The sequence below is a fragment of the Cheilinus undulatus genome, linkage group 24, assembly GCF_018320785.1.
Source record: "Cheilinus undulatus linkage group 24, ASM1832078v1, whole genome shotgun sequence".
In the NCBI taxonomy this organism is placed as follows: Eukaryota; Metazoa; Chordata; class Actinopteri; order Labriformes; family Labridae; genus Cheilinus; species Cheilinus undulatus.
The window spans coordinates 11,316,719-11,336,511 of NC_054888.1; the positions used below are offsets into that span (position 1 = coordinate 11,316,719).

The following is a 19,793-nucleotide window of genomic DNA, read 5'->3' on the forward strand; positions in this document are numbered from 1 at the left end:
ATTCTTCTACATAATAACCTCTATACTCCTGAAAATACATAAATGAAGACTCTGTTGGTAGGTTCTCACCAACTAATAGCATGGAATTTGCCTCTAAAGCGTATAATAATGTGTCAACTAATCTACAAAAGACTTGAAATACTTACATAAATGATCAGGATGATTCTTAAGCTTCAGAGTTACGTAGTTTTGAATTTTTCCCTCAAAGTTGAACCAAAAAAGCTGGTTTTAAATATTTTATAAGTTAACTAACACACCATTTAGCTGCAGACAGTTAGCTTAGCTAAGGTAAGCATATCAGCAAGGCTAGATATACAGGTTGGCAAAAAGTTTCAAAGATTACCCCACCAGATGCCTGAATCTAGAGCCCTTTCCTAGCATAGTTGTAGGTTTCTACATTTAAAGCTATTATGCAACATAGCAGTGTGGCTATGTTGCTAGCTGAAGGTCAGATGAAACTACAACTGCCTTGATTGTGGCTAGTTAGCATTAGCATGCAAAGATGTTTAGCAAAATGTAGGCTAATGAACAAACAGAAGAGTACATTTATCTACATACCAGTGTATGTGTAAATTCAATACTAGAGATGTGCTGTTAGTAAATACAATCCCAATTCCAAAAAAGCTGGGACACTATATATGATATAAATGCAAACATCATGCAGTGTTTTTCAAATCTCATGAATAATGATGACCAGACGTCCTGCATTTTTCCAGGGACAGTCCCAGTTTTAAGAGACCTGTCCCCTGCTTGTGCCGTCCCTGGATAAAAAAAATATTTTTCTTGTTACACTACAGACTGATTGAAGCTTCCCTCTGACATATTTCAAACTGTCCAAAGAACAGAAAATTTTTACTGTTTTGAGCAGTTAAGTGCTAACGCTAAACTCAGGCATTTCCAGTAAGTAGTCGAAAGTTCCTTTAAAATAAAAGTCACCTTGGGTTTTGCCAATGAAATGTTTTTAGTGGGAATCTGCAATAGCAGGAAATGTTTGGGTTTCAGCAGCAATAACCTGGCACAGCACCATGGCAGCTCTTTAATGGAAAATATTCCAATAAAAATAAAATAAAGCTAAATAAAAATTCTTGAATCCAAAATTTTTTGGATTTTTTGAAAGGCTGTTTGGTTCCAGTGTTTAAATTATTGATGGACTGTTAAAACAATACAGTCCCAAAATAAGGCTGAGGTATATCGTCATGACAATATTTAGTGGTTTTCGTTCACCAGACTGGAAACGTCCCCAGTTATATCTGGTCACCACATCATAAACTCGAATGTAATTCACAAAAGAACAAGCTGGGTTCTTTTCCTTGTTTAAAATTCCAAATTTTGATTAATCTGACCACAGAACAGTTTTCCATTTGGGTCCAAGAAGACTGTGTCACTCCTGGATGGCTTCTTCTTTACATGATACAGCTTTTTTTAAAGATTTATTTTTTGGGCCTTTTCATGCCTTTATTGGATAGATGAAGGACAGTGGATAGACTCAGAAACAGGGAAAAGAGTGGGGAGAGACATGGGGTGAAGGGCCACAGGCCGACTTCGAACCCGGGCCGCCCGCGTACATGGGTTGTGCTATACACCACTCGACCACCTGCGAGCCCATACATGATACAGCTTTAACTTGCATTTGTGGATGGCACGGCCAGATGTGTTGACAAAGATGATTTCCGGAAGTGTTCCTGAGCACATGCATTGATTTTCAGTACAGAATCATGTCTGTTTTTAATGCAGAGCACCTGAATATCACAAGCATCCAATATTGACCTTTGGCCTTGTCCTTTGCAATGAGATCTCTTCAGATTCTTTGAATCTTTTGATATATATACCGTATGGTAGAACATTCAAAGGCTAGTTAGTAGCAAAATGCTGTTTCAGGAGTTTGTCTGTAGTACCCGCACTTTCCTGCCTTTTGATACCCATCCTTACTTTATGAGATGTGTTGCTGTCATCAAAAACAAAAACTGGTCTATTGTGAATAAAATATGGGTTTATGAGATTTGACAAACATTGCACTCTGTTTTTAATGACATGTTTTACCTGTGTCCCAAATTTTGGAATTGTGGTTGTAAATTAACAAACACATTGGTACTTCAATTCACATAAATTCCAATTCATGTGTTATGTAAGTTAAAAACTGTTGTTTTAATGTCAGTAGATATAATTAAGAAAACCAAGAATATGTTAGGGATTGTTGGCTGCACGTGCATTTTGTTTACAATAATAACATAGGTATCACCACACTTATAAATAATGAATTTAAGGGAAAATGCAAACATTATATTCGTATTCAAGAATTAGACACCACTAATAACTTGCATCCTACTAACTAGTCTAACTAGAAATAAAAGAATTTATTAAGAATTTGATCGTCCCTCTAATAATAGTAAAATCTGAGTGCTTTTTTTGTTTTTCTTTGCTGCATCCTCATTAACATGTCTTAAGTTCACATGTGAAGCACGCTCACATGTCGCAGTCTCATTGGTTGCTCTGTCTGGCTCTGTCACTGCATGCCCCGCCCCCTATGAATCAACCACATGACACCCTGGCAGTTCCCTGATCTGCCAATCACTGACGATGTATGTACCCTGTCCACCAATCACATTACTCGCACTATCATTGTTAGACTTGGACAAATACACATCTGAACTGTCAGATACTAAACTTACAGTGATGCATTTCTTCAGGCACGGTGAGAAATAATTCAGCAACATTTTCCTTTCAGCCGAGCGCGCTGGCTGTGCTTCAGTGTGGTACAGTAAACCTGGGAGCTGCCCAGGCCTCCGAGCTGCTCCACTCAAGCTGTTTGGGCACTTCAGTGCATTGCTCAAGGACTCTTAAGCAGTAATTGGTGCACTTGATTTCCCATACCCTCCAAGCTGCTGCAGGTTCTCTGTAATCACAGATGTGGTGCAACTTTAGACTGCAGCACCAGAACTTAGCTAACACACATAATTTATGTAACATTTTGTACATTAAGCTGTTAAATGATAGAGGCTTTAGAGAACAATCAATAAAAACAGATCCATATGAGCTGTGTTATTGATGCTAATCTGTGACCTTGGTGTAGAGGGAAACTGGAGAGAATTTCCCTTCTAAATATTGATTTTGTCATATGTAGACTGATTGCAGCATTCATATGATATTGATCTTTTTGATGTCATAACCTTGCTACATTAATGTTACTATCACAGCAAGTTAAAGTGAATTTATTAAACAGCAAGAAAACTCAGATAATCCTTTATAGATCTGACATGATATCCCCTTTGCATGTATTGTGCAGAAAGGGGGAAAACACTTTTTAAAATCTTTACTTGATACTTCAGTGTTTCAGACTAATTTCTTTAGAGAAATGCTGCTGTAGAGGCAACTGAGTTAAAGACAACCTTCCCCACTGGGACAATTTGTTTGGTTGTATCCTATCGTGGCATTTGTTATCATATGAAACAACATCATTGTAAGAAAAGGTTGCCCCCTCAGTGATATCTCAAATATAATCAAAGGTTGAAAAATTTTAAGGTATGGTACTTGTATTATACTGCACCGCTACGTCTGATTGTAAGGTTTCATATGGTATCATTTGGTGTGGTATTGTTCTGTTAGGTATTGTATCACCTAAAATTGTTTCGTGTTTTACGATATCCAATTGCGAAGTGTCATTTCATATCGTATCATAATGTATGGCATTGTATCAAACCGTGGCATATCATATGGTGTCAAATCCAACTCAAACTCTGGTAGTGTATAGTATCAAATAGTATTGTCCTGATTGTATCGGGTCATATTGTTTGGTATAGTATCATTTCCTTTTGTATCGTATCATATCGTGTCATTTGGTTTCATATCATTTCATTTCGTATCGTTTTTGTTTCGTATCACATCATATCAGAACGTTTCATATCCTGTCCTATCATATTGTTTCATATCGTTTTGTTTCGTATAGTTTCGTATTGTATTGTCTCTTATTGTATCGTAACATTTCATATCCTATCATTTCGGATCGGATTGGATCGTATTGTGTAGTTTTGTTTCCTTTTGTATCGTACCGTTTCATATCGTATCCTATCATTCCGTATCGTATTGTTTCCTTTTGTATCGTTTCATTTCATTTTGTATTGTTTTGTTTCCTTTTGTATCATGTCTCATTTATCATAAATAGCATATATCATATCGTGGCCTATCTCAAGGTAACATTGTATTATATCATACAGTATCATTTGGTACAGTATGGTATATTATTCCTTCCTTATCGTATTGTATCATCATATTGTACAGTGTCATATCTTGTCGTATCATAATGTTATATCATATGGTTGGATGTAACTTTTAATATAATTTTATATTGTACCATACCATATTTTTTCATATCATATTTCAATATTTGTTATCTAATAACTCAACATCATTGAAAATGAGGTTACCACCCTTAATGATGGCTCCAGTATAATAAAAGCTTGATGGATGAATTGAATGATTTTGTACTTTACTGCTCATCCGACTTTTAGGTTTCGTTTAGTATCATTTGGTATAGTATCGTTCTGTTATGTACCGTATCGCCTCATATTTTTCCACGTCATTGTAAATCATTTCGCAAAGTTTTATCTTACCTTGATTTGTAATGTTTTGTGTCGCATTGTAACATATCGTATCGTCGTCGTATATTGTTTGGTATCCTGTCGCATTTTATCAAATCATATATCCTATCATATCCTATCAAATCATATTGTGTTGTATTGTTTCCTATCATAGCCTATCGTATCATAACATTGGTTATCATATGGTATTATGCTGAATTTTTTTGTATCATACCATATCAAAACCCTACAATATCATTTCATAAAGTGTTGTATGGTATTGTAGCGTTCTGTATCATTCTTTTTTGTTTCAGTTTGTGTCGTTTCGTTTCGTTTTCGTATTGTATCGTTTGTATCCTGTGGTACTGTATAATATCATTCTGTTCCATTTCCTGTCATACTGTATCATATCTCGTCATTTCATATTGTATTATTCCGCTCCGTATCGTATTGATCATATCTTATGTTTCGTATTGTATTGTATCGTATCGTATACTTTGGTATTGTATCGTATCCTTTCATATCTTATTGTATCATAACGTAACAGATCATTTCGTATCGTATCATACCATACCATACCATACCAAAATGTATCATAACATTACATCTTGATAATTGTAACACACTACTCCATATCATACAGATGAGTATAATGTCTTAATGTATCTACATACCAGCTCTATATCTTACTTTTAGGTTTAGTATCATTCTGCAATCCATCACCAAGTACCTTATCTTGTCACACTTCACGGTATCATATCACATCGCGTAGCATTGCATTGCTTTGCATGGTTCCACATCTCATCATATCATATTGTATCTTATTTTACTTTTATCATTTCATATTGTTTTGTTTATTTCTTTCCGTATCATATTGTAATGTAACATTGCGATGAATTTTATCATTGTTCTGTTGATACAGTTTAGTATCATGTCCTAACGTATCTACCTGCTCTGTATCTTACTTTTAGGTTTGATGTCATTTGGTATGGTATCGTCAAGTCACGAATTACAGTATACCTTATTTTGTCATACTTAACAGTATTGCATTGCATCACAAGGTATCGTACTGATCGTACTGTATCATATCTAATTGTATCCTACTGAATGCAGTAGTATTGTACCATACTTTTCAGTACCACATGGTGCTATTCTATATTCTTTTGTAAGGTCTTGTTAAGTGTCGTATCAATAAGTATATTTTCTTATAGAACTGTCTTATTGTACTGCTTTATATCGTACTCTTCTGTATCAGATAGTGTCGAAAAGTAGTGTTCTGTTTTTATTCACTCTGTATCCTATTGTTATGGAACGTATCACACCAAATAGAAATATGTTCTGTAAATATGAAAAACTGCTGACATGTGCTTCATGTAGAGTCTCAAGCACTGAAGTTAAAAAAACAACTAAAGAAACAAACCTAATTTTTCAAGAACACAGCTGCTTTGGTAAGTCATTGCCAAATCATGAAGCCAACCCAACACAATATCAAAGCAGGAAAATTCAACTGTACCACACTCAGCTGAAACAACAGCACCAAAATAGAGTCATTACTCGTTTCATCTCCTCTCAGTGCCTGAACAGCAATGTATTATTGGCAAAATAATGCAGATACTGCATCCTTAAACCCCACTACTGAGTAAAATCTAAAACTAATGTCTTTTTAAAGCCAAATCCATACAGATGTGTATTAAGTCCAAGGAAGAGAAGAGTTGACGGGTCGTGAGGGTGGTAGACACAAGCTTTGATTCCTGGTTTAAATCTATTTACTCTGCGGTCATAAATCTATTTAAAAACACTGTATCTGGAAGAGTGACGACATTTAGAAACTCACAAAGAAATTCACCTACACTTATTCAGTTTTAAGAGGCTGAATATTTTTCCTGGCAGGAGCTTCAGATTAGTCAGTCTAGACAAAGACATCCAAACAGAACTAGAACCACTTGGCTGAAACTTGCTGTTAAAAGTGAAACTCTAAACCTGGAAACTGAGTCTAAAATTTCCTCACTGCAGCTTATGGTGTTATTTCATTGCCAAGTTGGAGGATGTTTTGTTTGAGACGAACAAAATGCTGCTTTAAACCGCCCCCTCTCATCGACTTGATCCGCTCTGCTCTCGGTGTTCAATAACTCAAACTGCAATCACATGAAACATGCTTTAAAAGGCTCCAAATGAAAAACTAAATATGTGTGAAGGTGGGTCAATGTGTCTGTGTATGCTAAGATTAGTTATTATTATAGAGGTTTTTCTGTCAATGTAATGTTCTTTCAAGTGAAAAATGATGTGTGAGTCTGTCAAACTGGGTTGTAAGTGAATTTAGTCCAAAATCATCTTTACTGTACAACCATGTCTATTTAAAATTCTTTAATTTTTAGCTTGTCATATCAAACATTTCCCCTTATAGCATTCTCTTCAGCTGTTTTTATATACTTTTTGATCTGTAACAAGCTCCTTTTTCTGTGATTCAGCTGATGCGGAAGTTTCAAACAAAAGCTCAGGTCTCGGTAGGTTAAAGGATACTGTTCTTCATTGTCCAATAGCGGTTGTGCAGCTAAAGCTAAAGATTTCTTTGGTTAGGCCAGCAGTTTATAAAGGCTACCATCAGCTTGCTAATGTTTACAGACTTGGCGTAAAGTGCATTGTGGTTAAAGAAAACCAAGTCATTTTTCTATGTCAAGCAAACACAATACAAAACAAAAATACTGAGACAAAGTCTTAAGATCTGTTTTCTTGGAATTGCCACACTGGCACCAGTTTTAACCATAAGAAATGTACTTTAATCCAGACAGCTCTACCATGGGTGGTATTGGTGTACTTGAGAACCTACTGAAGTACTCAGTATTATTTTATTATAAAAATTCCCCTCATGCACAATGGCCCTTTGAAGAGCTCCATTAGTATGCACGATGTTATAGGATCAATATTATTGATGCATTGACGTGTAAAAGTTTGCAACTTGAGTTGAACACATTTCATCTTCTGTATTAGGGCCGTGTCATCACAGTGGACCATATCTGAAGAACTCATTTGTTTGCAAAATTTTAATTTGCAAATAAACAAGTAATTATCCAGTAACCAGCAACTCTAATTAGCCTGATAAACCTCATTTGTTTAATACAAACAAAACAACTTTTCTTATTGAAGTTAATATGTTAATTTAGAGACATGGTTGCCATGTAAGAGTTTCTGTATATTTCATGTTTTACTGATAAAACAATCTTCATTCTTTTAAACCCAGTGTGACAGAGCTTAATGTCTGCAGCAGGCTCACAGTAAACAGAGGGACTGGGACATTAAAAACTCTGGGCTTTAATTTCACCTCATAACACAGACTTTCTTTAATGGCTGCTGCTCCAAACAATATAAAAGAGGCTCTGAGGAAGTTTTACTTACTAATACATCCTCACATTAGTTCAGAAGGCTTCAAAGGGGAAAACTGGACACTTCTTTGCTGTATTGTCATACCCCCTGCTGCATCTGTCAGAACAGAAATAAATGATCAAACTTCCAATTAAGGTTAGGATAAGGACTGAGCGAATGGTTGGATACCAAAAGTTAAAAGTCAAAAACCTGACCTGAAAAAACAAATTCAAAATGTTCAATAAAGTAAACAAGTCTGCTTACAGGGAGAAAAAAGGTTGTCTTCCATGAAAAACTTTAATGTAGCTAAGGCAAAAGCTTACAAAGCTATGCTAGCTATGTAGCTATAATGCTAACAAAGTTAACAAAGCTATATTGCCTATGTTAGCTCAGAGGTAGTGTAGCCATATAGCTAAATCTATAGCTAACAAAGTTAACAAAGCTACATTACATTTGTTAGCCCATAGGTAATGTAGCTACAAAGCTAAATCTAAAGCTAACAAAGCAAAGTAAGTTAAATAAACGATATAGGTAACATGACAAGATAGCTAACATAAAGAAGGCAAAAGCAAACAAAGCTGTGGCAGATTCATGAGCTCATGCTGCATTTGCTTAATATAGACCTGTTTAAGATTGTAGCTAAGGCTAAGCTAATGAAACTATATAGCTAATTTAGCTAAAGCAAACAAAGCTTACATAGCTATGTTAGCTATGCCAGGTACATAGGTAACGTAGCTACATAGTTAAATATAAAGGTATATTGGCTACATAAAACTATAGGTTATGTTTTAAAATATCTAACATGGATAAAGCTAAGGCAAAAAAATCTACGTAATCTAAGTTGGATTATGCTACATTTGCTAAAGCTAGACCTGTATAAGAATAAAACTTAGGCTAAAGTTAGCAAAGCTATGTAAGTTACAAAGCTAGTATAGTTAATGTAGCTAAAGCTAAAAAAACAATATTAGCTACATTAGCTACATAGCTAACTTGGCTACATAAGCTATATAAAACTATTTGGTAACATAGCAACATAATTAATGTAACTAAAGCAAACTTTGTTAAATAAGTTGAACTATGCTACATTTGCTAAAGCTAGACCCACTGAGATAGTGACGGCTAAAGTTAAGAAAGCTACATTGGCTGCATGAATTGAAATAGATTTGTAGATAACATTGCTACATCTAAAGTTAACAAAGCTATGTTAGTCACATTAGATCATGCTATGTTTTCAAAAAACTAGACCCATTATATAAGTAGTTACGTAAATGGTAGCTTGCTTTAACTATGTTAGCTTCAGCTAAAGCAACTGTAGCTGCATTAGCTCACATCTTAAATTGCAACATTATCTGAGTAGTTAGGGAAGTTATGCTAGACCTCAGACCTTTTTTATATTTTATTTATCAAAGGTTTCCTAGTCTGTAATGTTTGCAGCATGGTTATTTCATGACTGTAGCTGCCAGACTCTGAATATGAGCAAAGATGAATTTTAAAAAGTCTTCTAAAACGTTGCACTGACAAATTATATCCCTCCAATTCTGGCAGAGGTGGCGTATCAGGATAGATGTCTGAAAGGGGGGTGTCTGAGATCTGCAGCCAGACCTCTCTCAAAAACTTGGGGATAGAGTCTTAAAGATGATGGGGTTATCTAATAATAATTTCATTGAAGCCTCTGTAGGGTCTGTGTTCATAAATGATGTTTTTTAGGCTGGCTGCACTCAATTTCAATAAAAAACTGACGTAGCTGAGTGTTTTTTTTTAGCACTGTCTCTAGCGCAAAAATGACGGAGACAGCTGTGAGAGCACCGCACCCAAAAAGGGGCGGGACTTCTGATACCAGCTTTGTCAACAACAATGGTGGACAAAAAACTGACCTAGCTGGACTTTTCAAGATTCTTGTGTTTATTTACAATGTTTACATGTCTTACCCGTGTTTTTTCTAGTAATAAAGGAAAATATTATTTAAGCTTAGGCTGCCAGCACAAAAACACCTGCTATAAAAACAGGCCCTTAAAGTTGCATTCTGGGAAATGTAGTTTCCAAGTATCTCAAAAGGCAAATTATATCAGCCTCTTTTGGTTGAATTTTGACATTTTTTCAACTTTAATACAAAATGACAGCAGTGCCCTTTTAATGATACAAAAGACAGAAATGTTTGTTTCTCTCCTGCCAAAAAAAGTTCCCGGCTGCCAGATTGAGCGGCTCTATCCCTCGCAAAGGCTTTTCAGCGTGTCAGCGAATGAGTGAATCAGCTTTTGAACTCCATCCCACCCCCGTTTCAAACATTATTACCGTCACATCAGGCTGACCCGGAGCTGACTTGTTAGCTTAAGGCCAGCAGCAATCATTAACTTTCTGCAAGGCTGCGGAATAATGCTAATGTGTGCCATTTATTTTTGGGTTAATTAAAAAGTGTCATTGAACGGGAGAGGCGAGCGCCCAGGTGACAGGAGCATAACAATGAGGTGAAAGGAGCAGAGTGTTAATATCCCAGCGTCTCTGCACTGTGGGGCCGAGCATTAGTGGTGGAGGCAGCTTCATTTGCAATGCTAAGTTAGAGTATTGTATATCACGGTCAGGGGACATGTAATATTTATTCATCTATCAAAATTTGACTGAAGTCCAAGGCTGGATAAATTACTGGATAAAAGCTGCAGCTTGAATCTGATCATGATATGCAATAAATAATAATGTATTTGGAGAGGAATTTTATCGACCCAGTTAGAGCGCTGAAACAATCTGGGGCTTCATTTATCAAAGGTTACATCTAAAATTAATCAATATTTAGTAATTTATGTAGCTTTTTTCCCCACTTTGCTCCACTCTAATTCATGCATGCCATCTATAGATCTGATGTGGAACTTTTCATCATGAAACTCTTTAATAATTGAATCCCAGATTGGTTCGTTTTTACCCATAGCTACGCAGAGAAATTGAACATGATATAAAAAAAATTAAATAACTTCCTTTCTACCTTTCTCCTTTGTGTGTTTGTGCTCTCATATTCATGCTGTGTGTGCAGGAGTACCTCACAGAGCTGCAGGCGCTGCTGCGTACGGTGTCAGAGACGGACTTCAAGCTGAACTCTCCTGAATACTGGCCCGCAGCGTATTACAACCTGCCTCAGCAAGAGCACTGCCTGAAGGTCAGCGCTGCATTCGAGTTTCTGTGAGCGAGCTGGAGACCACATCTTTCAGAATGTATTATCCTGAACAAAGAGTGGGGAGTGTTTTAATTGGGCAAAAGCTGGAGAAATGTTGAGCTTTTAAGCAAGAATTTGGGGGGCCAGTTACCATAAGAAATGTCAAAAACATGAAAACGGCTTTCTTAAAGAAGCTAATTCAGATGTTAAAAAAACAGAATAAAAAATTAAGCCTGTGCCAGTGAAAATAGTATGTTTGGTTGCCATTTCTCATGGGGATATTTCAGTATTTTTGAAGTTGGGTTTTAGAAGGAACTTAGTGGTTTTGCCCCTCTATGTTTTTCAGCTAAGGTTCACAATAAACACCACGTCATCGTCGCTCAAGTCAGAAATGCTCAATATTAGTGTTGTTCAGTTTGTTGTTGTCACACTTTTTGAAGCCCACAGACCCAAACACATCGGTCCTGAGGCGGAAAAACACGTAACTCATTTGTTGCATCATAAAATAGTCCCAAACACCAAGGCTTTTTGGATGAAAATAAAACACATCTAAATGTTTCTCTAAAGTAGGCATTTAAAGTAACAAAATGTGACTCTTTCACCTTAATACTGTCATTTCAAAGTTAATTGAACAAGTACAGTGATTTTCAACAGGGAGAATGGTATCCATTCTAATCTACAGAGTCTACAGAAAGCTCTGGTCACCTCAGCAGCAGACAGAAGTTCTGAACAACAGGCATTAAGCACTAGCAGAGCAGTGTATGCACAAAATCTGCCAATACTAGCCTTACACTCTGGCACATATTTTGAGTCGAGCCGAGTTTCAGCTGGACCGTTTGTCATTTTTCATGCAGAGTACAGGGGATACGACAGCCAACCACTACCTGACAAACGCCAGCTGCTCCCAACTGGTCAGTCAGATTTCTAATGGGAAAATAATAAAATTGTGGCAAAAATTGACAAAGAAAATATGCTAAAGCAGCGTAAATGAGTTAAAATAAAGCAAACATTGCAAAAAAAAAAAAGTGGTGAAAAGGGGCCAAAATTGGATAAAAGTGGCAAAAATGGGTTAATAAAATGCAAGAAACAAAGGCGTAAATGGGTGGGAAAAACATGGTGAAAAGCAGTTGAAAAGTGGTAAAAACGGTTGCAAGGGCAAAAATGATTTAAAAAGAAAACATTGAAATAAAAAAAAAATTAAAAGAGGTAAAAAAAAAAAAAAAGCAGCAAAAATTGGTTCCCAAAATAAAAAATGCCTAAATGGGCAGGGAAAAATGGTGAAAAGCAGATAGAAAGTGAAAAAAACTGGTTAAAGTGGCCTGAAAAGGTCATCGTTGGCAAAAGGTTGTGAAAAGAAGCAAAAACTAGATAAAAATGTATTAAGAAAATGCAAAAAAGAGAGTAAATAAGTGGGAAAAACATGGTGAAAAGCAGTTAAAAAGTGGTGAAAAATGGTTACAAGTGCACAAATGGGTAAAAAATTGGTGAAATCAGTTTTAAAGTTACCAAAACTGGTTAAAGTGGCCTAGAAATGCAATCATTTGCAAAAAGGGGTAAAAGAGATAAACAGAGCCAAAAACAATGGGGAAAAAATTGGCAAAAAGGGTTATAACTATGCGGGGGGGGGGGGGGGCAAGAAGAAATTGGTTAAAAAAGCTAAAATGGGTTAAAAATAAGCATACATTGTCAAAAAGGCGTTGAAGATGTTTACAGAGGCAAAAAATTGGGAGGGAAAAGGTGGCAAAAATGGTTTAGATAAATGCAAAAATAAGGGCATAAATAAGTGCAAGAAATTAGTGAAAGCAGTTAAAATGTGACAGAAATACGTTCGATTTGACTAAATTGGTTAAAAAAAGGTAAACATGGCAAAAAAAAACATAGTGAAGAGCAATTAATAAGAGGCAAAAAATGGTTAAAAGAGCAAAAATGGGTTTTAAAAAAAGCATAGATTGGCAAAAAGGTGTTGAAGACTTTCATAGAGGCAAAAATGAGGGGAAAACAGTGGCAAAAATGCTTTACATAAATGCAAAAATGAGGGTGTAAGTGGGTGGAAGAAATAGGTGAAAAGCAGTTAAAAAGTGACAAAAATTGGTTGACGTGGCCTCAATGGGTATAGAAGGTAAACATTGGCAAAAAACATGGTGAAAAGCTGTTAAAAAGTGACGAAAATTGGTTAAAAGAGCTAAAATGGGTTATAACAGCTAAACATTCACAAAAAACATGGTGAAAAGCAGTTAAAAAGTTGCAAAAACTGGTTAGAAGTGCAAAAATTGGTCAGAGGCAAACATAGGTTGAAAAAAAAAGGTAAAATGGTTTTCAAGTGGCCAAAAAGTAGGAAAAATGGCCCAGTAAAGTTATGACCATAGGTTAAAAAGTGGGGAAATAGGCTAACAAATGATTAGAAACAGTAGTTAAAAGGGGCCAAAAGTGGGGGAAAATAGATACAAACAAATAATTTCCATATCAGAACCCAATAGTTGGTCACAAATCAAGCCTACAATCATCTAGTGTGTAGCCATCCTACTTTAATATAGAAAAAGATGCATGGTTGTCTAATAATTACTCATTTTTGCCCTTCTTTTACTTTGCTTGCCGCCATCTTTAAACCACTGCACTGTCAGGAGGTGAAGGAGAGCATCGATCAGCTGAGAGGCCCAGTGGAGGCAGCGCTGGCCCGGAAAGGGGAGATGGTGTCTGCAGCTCGGGCTCTGGAGGGTCAGAGGATCCAAGAGACGGCGACACTTCTAAGCACCAACTGGGACAAACTGAACAAGCTCCACCAGGACAGACTGAAGTAGGAGGATAGAGGGAGAGCTTCTACATTTATTTATATATAAAAGTGTATTTATACGTACATGATGCATGGATGCTGAGTCATTTTGTGCACACAGTTGAATGAAATCTGTGTGTTTGTGTTTGTGCACATCAAGGCGTTGGCTGGAGTGCAACACCAAGTGGCAGAAGTTTGTTTCGGATCAGAAGGAGCTGGAGGAGTGGCTGAACGACGCTGAGGGCACTTTGAAACTGGCCGAGAGTGAGCCGGCAGCACACAGACAGCACCTCAGGGTAACACACTCACACATACTCGCAAGCATCAGAGACACCAGCATCTCTGCACAAATACAAACCCCAGTTTGCACACACATTGATGATTGCTGCTGAGTGTATTCCTGCTGCTCTTGAGTCATACTGAATCTCTGGTGTCCACTGATGCTGCTGAAGTACCCTCGGGCAAGACTCATGAGTCCAAGCTGCCTCTGTTGTCTAACTTGCTTTCATGTTTTTTTACTTTAGCATTACATAAAAAGACAGATTCCTTGTCACAGAGAGATGAAGCGACCTAAAAAGATGTGGCATGTTTTGGCCTAAGACATCATATCAAGACATAATCTGGCATTAAGGAAGCAACTCTGTGCCATCATGATTAATTCATGCTCTATTTGATGTGAACCTTTAACTTCAAATCTTCAGATTGGATAACTACTAAAAAATATATGAAGACAGCAATCTTAATCATCATCTCTTAAAGGCACGGTACGCAAATTCTTAGGGGTCTCAATCAAAACAATAACAAAAGATTGGAGACACAAGTTTAGCTCCTCCATTGCCTTCCTTTATTCTGAAGTTAACTCTGTAAAGTATATTTATTTAACAGTAAACCAAACTTAGGTTACATGGATGAATTTCACATAATGAGGGAGAAAAGCTGTTAAAAGTGGCCCTCTTGTTAAATGCTAACAGTGATCCAAGAGTGCTGTTAAAACTGTAAGAAATAGTAACTTCTTTTTGCTTTGAAAGCTGGGGAAATAATTGAGAAACTGTAAGAACTTGACAGAGGAGGAGTCGTTTTTAATTTATGTAGATGTTTCAAGGCAAAATTTCAACATATTGTGTCTTTTAAGCAGGAGCTTTTAAGCAGCTTATTTGTCTGTTCAAATAAGATAAGATGTTATTTAATCCATCATAAATTGGTTTGGATGGTTACTAATGAGCTAAAAGAAATATTAGCAGCAGAATTAGCCACATTAGACACATTGACTTCATATAAAGATGGACAAGTCATCTACACACCCTGTTGTTGTACAAAAGTGAAGCCAAAATACACCTAAAGAAATAGAGTAACTTACACTGAAAATATAACAAGAGTTACACACTTGACTCCTGTAGAAAGGAACACACATTTACCAAAAAGTTTACAACAGAATCTGAATCTGGAACTGGCAAAAAAAAGGGCATTTTACTTCTTTTTATTATACCTCATTAAAACTTCTGATAAAAATGTCCTATCTGTTAACATGGAGGAGGCAGAGCTTATGACTGACACTGTAGCCATTCAGTATGAGGAACTCTGAATGATTTTGCTTTAATTCGAAAGACATATTAGCAGCAGAATTAGCCACATTAGACACATTTATTTAAAGATGGACAAGGTGTCTACACCGTCTGTCGTTGTATAAAAGTGAAGCCAAAATACCCCTAAAGAAATGGAACAACTTTCACTGAAAACATAACAGAAGTTATGCACTTGACTCCTTCTGCGGAAAGGAACAGGTTTTACTTAAAACTGCAAAGTCAGCAGCAGAATCTAAACTGGCAAAAAATGGCATTTTACTTCTTTTTATTACACCTTATTGAAACTAAACTTCTAAAAACTGTACTCTAAGAAAAACTGCATGATTAGGACAACACAAAAAGAAAGAAACTATGTTTGGGAAAAACTTATATATTAATTTTAAAGTTTGACTTAAACCCATCTGTTAACATGGAGGAGGCAGAGATTCAGTATGGGGAACTCTGAATGATTTAGGGTTATTTTGAGGGTGGTGTAACGTCAGCTATATTTTTTACAGTCTCTAGGTGTAATCCAAACTTCTGTGCTAAAACTTTGTGTTTTTTGCCCAAAGTACATTTAAGTTGAGAAAAATGCAAAAATGCAGTGAAACACTTAAAATTGTCCAAAAGTTAATTGTGGAACAGATGATGCTTTGACCCTCAATGAGCACCATATTGATGACATAGCAGAAATGCTACTGTAAGCCAAGGTTGTTATAGTTAACTAAAACTTACAAAACAACTAAAACTAAAATGTGAAAAGCATTTTAGTTAATTGAAACTGAATAAAAACTAAGTTTTACCAAAAACTAACTAAAACTTTTACAAAACTAGCTAAAATAAAATTAAAATAGAGACAAAAAATCTTTAGTTTTAGTCTTTGACACAACCATACTAACTGGCAGCTACACTCAAGCTTGGGGAGAGTAAAATGCCCTGATTTGATTGGTTAAGACTTCACATAGTGGTAGTTTTATGTCTGGAGTTGTATTCAAACATCATCTTTAAATAAATAAAATGATAAGTGAAGAGTAGTCTGTTTGAATGTGTTTTTTAAAAGGAAGATGTTCACTCAGCCCTGACATGTATCCAAAAAAACTAAAACTAACACTGAAACTAATAACAAATAAAAGCAAAGCATATTTGCAAATATAAACTAAACTAAAACAAAGTGTATTCGAAAAATAAAAGGAAACTAAAACAAAGCATATTTGCAAAATAAACCAACTAGCAGTAAAGAATAATTAAAACTAAACTGGACACAAAAAAAAAACAATGAAAAATCCAAAACTATTATAACCTTGCTGTAAGCATGCTAGCTACATTAGCCACCTGGCTAACATGCTACTATCAGCGACAGCATGTTTTAATTAAGCAAGAGGCATTTAAGGCTAAATAAGTCCATTTTTTTTAAGGGAATAATGTAGGATAACAGACATTACATGAATTTAATAGTGGGGAAAATATCTGTCAAATTTCAATGATAATGTTTTTTTGGAATCAGCTGTTAAAAAGAAGTCGAAGCCATAAAAATGAGGCGGTCAAAGTATGCTGATTAGAACAAAGTAGACATTAGGAAGCCAACATGCTTAGGATACCACATGTCCATGTGTTTTAGGTTCTACTGTGTCACAGAGGGTTAAAGAAGGCCATGAAGGAAGGGTTAAAACATTACAACAAAAAGTTTATGTGTAAAGGAATTTGCATTTTTGATCTGCTGCTTTGTTTGGATAGTACCCTAACCCTCACCTAATTGGATACTGGGTAAACTGGGTAGTTTTGGGGTATTTTTGAGACAAAGTAAATATGCACTATATGGACAAAAGTATTCAGCCACACCAGTGTTTCAATCAGACCTGTAACCACAGGGACAGGGGCACAAATTCCCACAGAAACGGTCCAAAATCTCGTGGAAAGTCCTCCAAAAAGAGTGGAGGCTGTTACAGCTGCTAAAGGAGGGCTAGCTCCATAATAAAGTACATTTATTTGAATGTTATAGCATCACAGTCCCTGTTGGTATCATGGTCAGGCGGCTGAATACTTTTGTCCAGGTAATGTCGCCGAAAACTTCACTGCAGGACGTTACATGAGTTCCTGCTGTCCATCTGAAATCACCACACACCCTGGCACACAGATGGCAGTCGTCAGGAGGGAAACTCAGCGAGCGTCTGACAGAGCAGCCTCGATACCAACACAACTCTTTCCTTTTTTAGACCTTATGTAAGAACATTATGTCATCAATTTTGACATTTCAATGTTACAGCAACCCCAAAAACCAAACCTGAAGGATTATGAAAAGCAATTTAAGCGCAGAGAAGGACGACAAGTATTTACATCAGCGGGATTTAGATTAATAATGTATGAGGAGTCACTTTCAACGAGGAGCTTTTGTTCCCACAGATGTTTCGCTCAGTTGACTTTTACTTTTGGTTAAACTGATGCACTCAGCTCTGCATGTGAAGCACTCTTGTGTGGGTTAGTGCGCGTTCCTGTGTGGGTTAGTGTTGTGTGCATCATCAGACCTGCCCGGTCCACTTTGAGCTGCTGTGATCAGCTTTCAGTGTCCACCTGCACAGACAGGGGAGCAGTGTCCAAGTGCCAGTCAAGTGCCAACCTGGGTGCGTTTGTGTGCGTGCATGAGGGAGAAAGAGAGAGGGAGAGTGTTTGAATAGAGACAGAAGACCATCTGGTACCTTAAAATCACAAGCTGCCATCTGAACCGCTCCCAATCTTAGTCCACGGCGTACAAATACAACCACAGACATGCTGAACGGAGAAGTATTGATACCATTATGATGGGGTACACTGACCTACATTAGCTTTAGCTAACAAGGGATGATCTGCAGACCTAAAACCAGATCTGATTGGACTCCAAATCCTCAGTGCGCTGAAAGGGTTGGTGTAATATTCTAGGGAATCCTATAACTAAAAAAGAATATAAATATCAATCCCATGTCTGAGCTGTAAATATGAGTCAGTGCAGCCAACCATGAACTTTTGTTGTAGTTTTTCTGCTTGTTTTAGTGTTTAAAAAAAGATATAATCTAGATAAGATATAAGACCATGACTCATCCATCTGTCAGCATTATTACTTTCATTACAGTGAGATTAAGGTCCATAATTAGTGCATTAATTATTTGAATCACACTAATCGTCTGCTTTATTATCCCTTTCAGCACACTTTAGTTAAGCCACTACAATATCTCTGCTTTTATTAAAACTCTGTATCCAAAGAGATGGATACATCTTAATGAATTAGAGTATTATCAACATTTCTGTGTTAAAAATCCCTTTTTTTTGTTTTCAGTAAAAATTGTTAATTTTAATTTATTTAAATTTTTTTTTTCTAAGATTTACTTTGGGCTTTTTGTGCTCTATTTTGTGAGTGATATAATAGAGGAGGACAGCGGATAGAGTCGGAAACAGTGATGAGAGATTGGGGATGCAGGAAAGGGCCACAGGCTGGATTCAAACCCGGGCCACCCTCACATGGGGCATGCCTTAAACCACTAGGCCATCTGCACCCCTGAAGTACTTTTTAATGAAATAAAGACTTGCAGTGTATCAGTCTTTGTGTAATGAATCTATATAAAATATGAGTTTCACTTTTTCAATTGAATTACTGAAATAAATAAACTTTTTGACAATATTCTAATTTATTGAGATGCACTTGTAGCTTCCGAATACTGTATTACTGTTATAAAATGGACTAAAACTCCACTTATTTGTCTTTATTATTCTACCTGAAAAAATAAAAAAACATCACAAATATTAAATGTCTAAATAAATCAAGGCAAAAGCAAGGCTTACAGTTAAAATTAAAGCAGACATAAACCTTGAAGTATAATAAAACTGTTAGAAGGTTATAGGTTATACCTTGAAAATGTCCATAAATTAGTAAAACTTACTACTGGATCACTCTAGTTTTTTCTTGACCTGTGGCAACAGCTAAATACCCTATAAATTTCTATTATCCTGCATCATAATGAGTAATTGGTCAAGAAAATACCTTTATTAAGCCTTGTGAGATGAGTTGGGCTTATGTTTCAATGTAATATTTTTCAACCTCAAATGGGCATATGTCCAAACTTGGTTCATCCATTATTCACACTAAAATTTTATTAATTGCAACAAATCCTATACAAACAAAACCTACCATGACATTTAGCACTGCTATTCACCTTTATCATATGTAAGTTTCATCAGCTTATCATGTTCAGTTCTGGTTTTAGGGTGGTTTTTAGGACCAGATTAGATGTAAAACTGCATTTTGCAAGTTCTGGAGGAAACAGGAAGTTGCTGATTGGTCAGATGGTGTGATGTCCACTGATTGGCTGAGAAAAAGGATGCTGGTTGTACTGTAGCACTCAGAGGAAGGCCATGAA

General features: G+C 36.3%; 1 protein-coding gene across 1 annotated transcript in view; it reads left to right on the forward strand.

The window, feature by feature from the left end:
• The window catches only part of dmd (dystrophin), a 486,115-nt gene that overhangs the window by 345,493 nt on the left and 120,829 nt on the right, over nucleotides 1–19,793 (forward strand). The window contains 3 exon segments of the mRNA XM_041781573.1: nucleotides 10,957–11,079; nucleotides 13,698–13,870; nucleotides 14,007–14,142. Coding sequence (XP_041637507.1) covers nucleotides 10,957–11,079; nucleotides 13,698–13,870; nucleotides 14,007–14,142 — 432 coding nt within the window.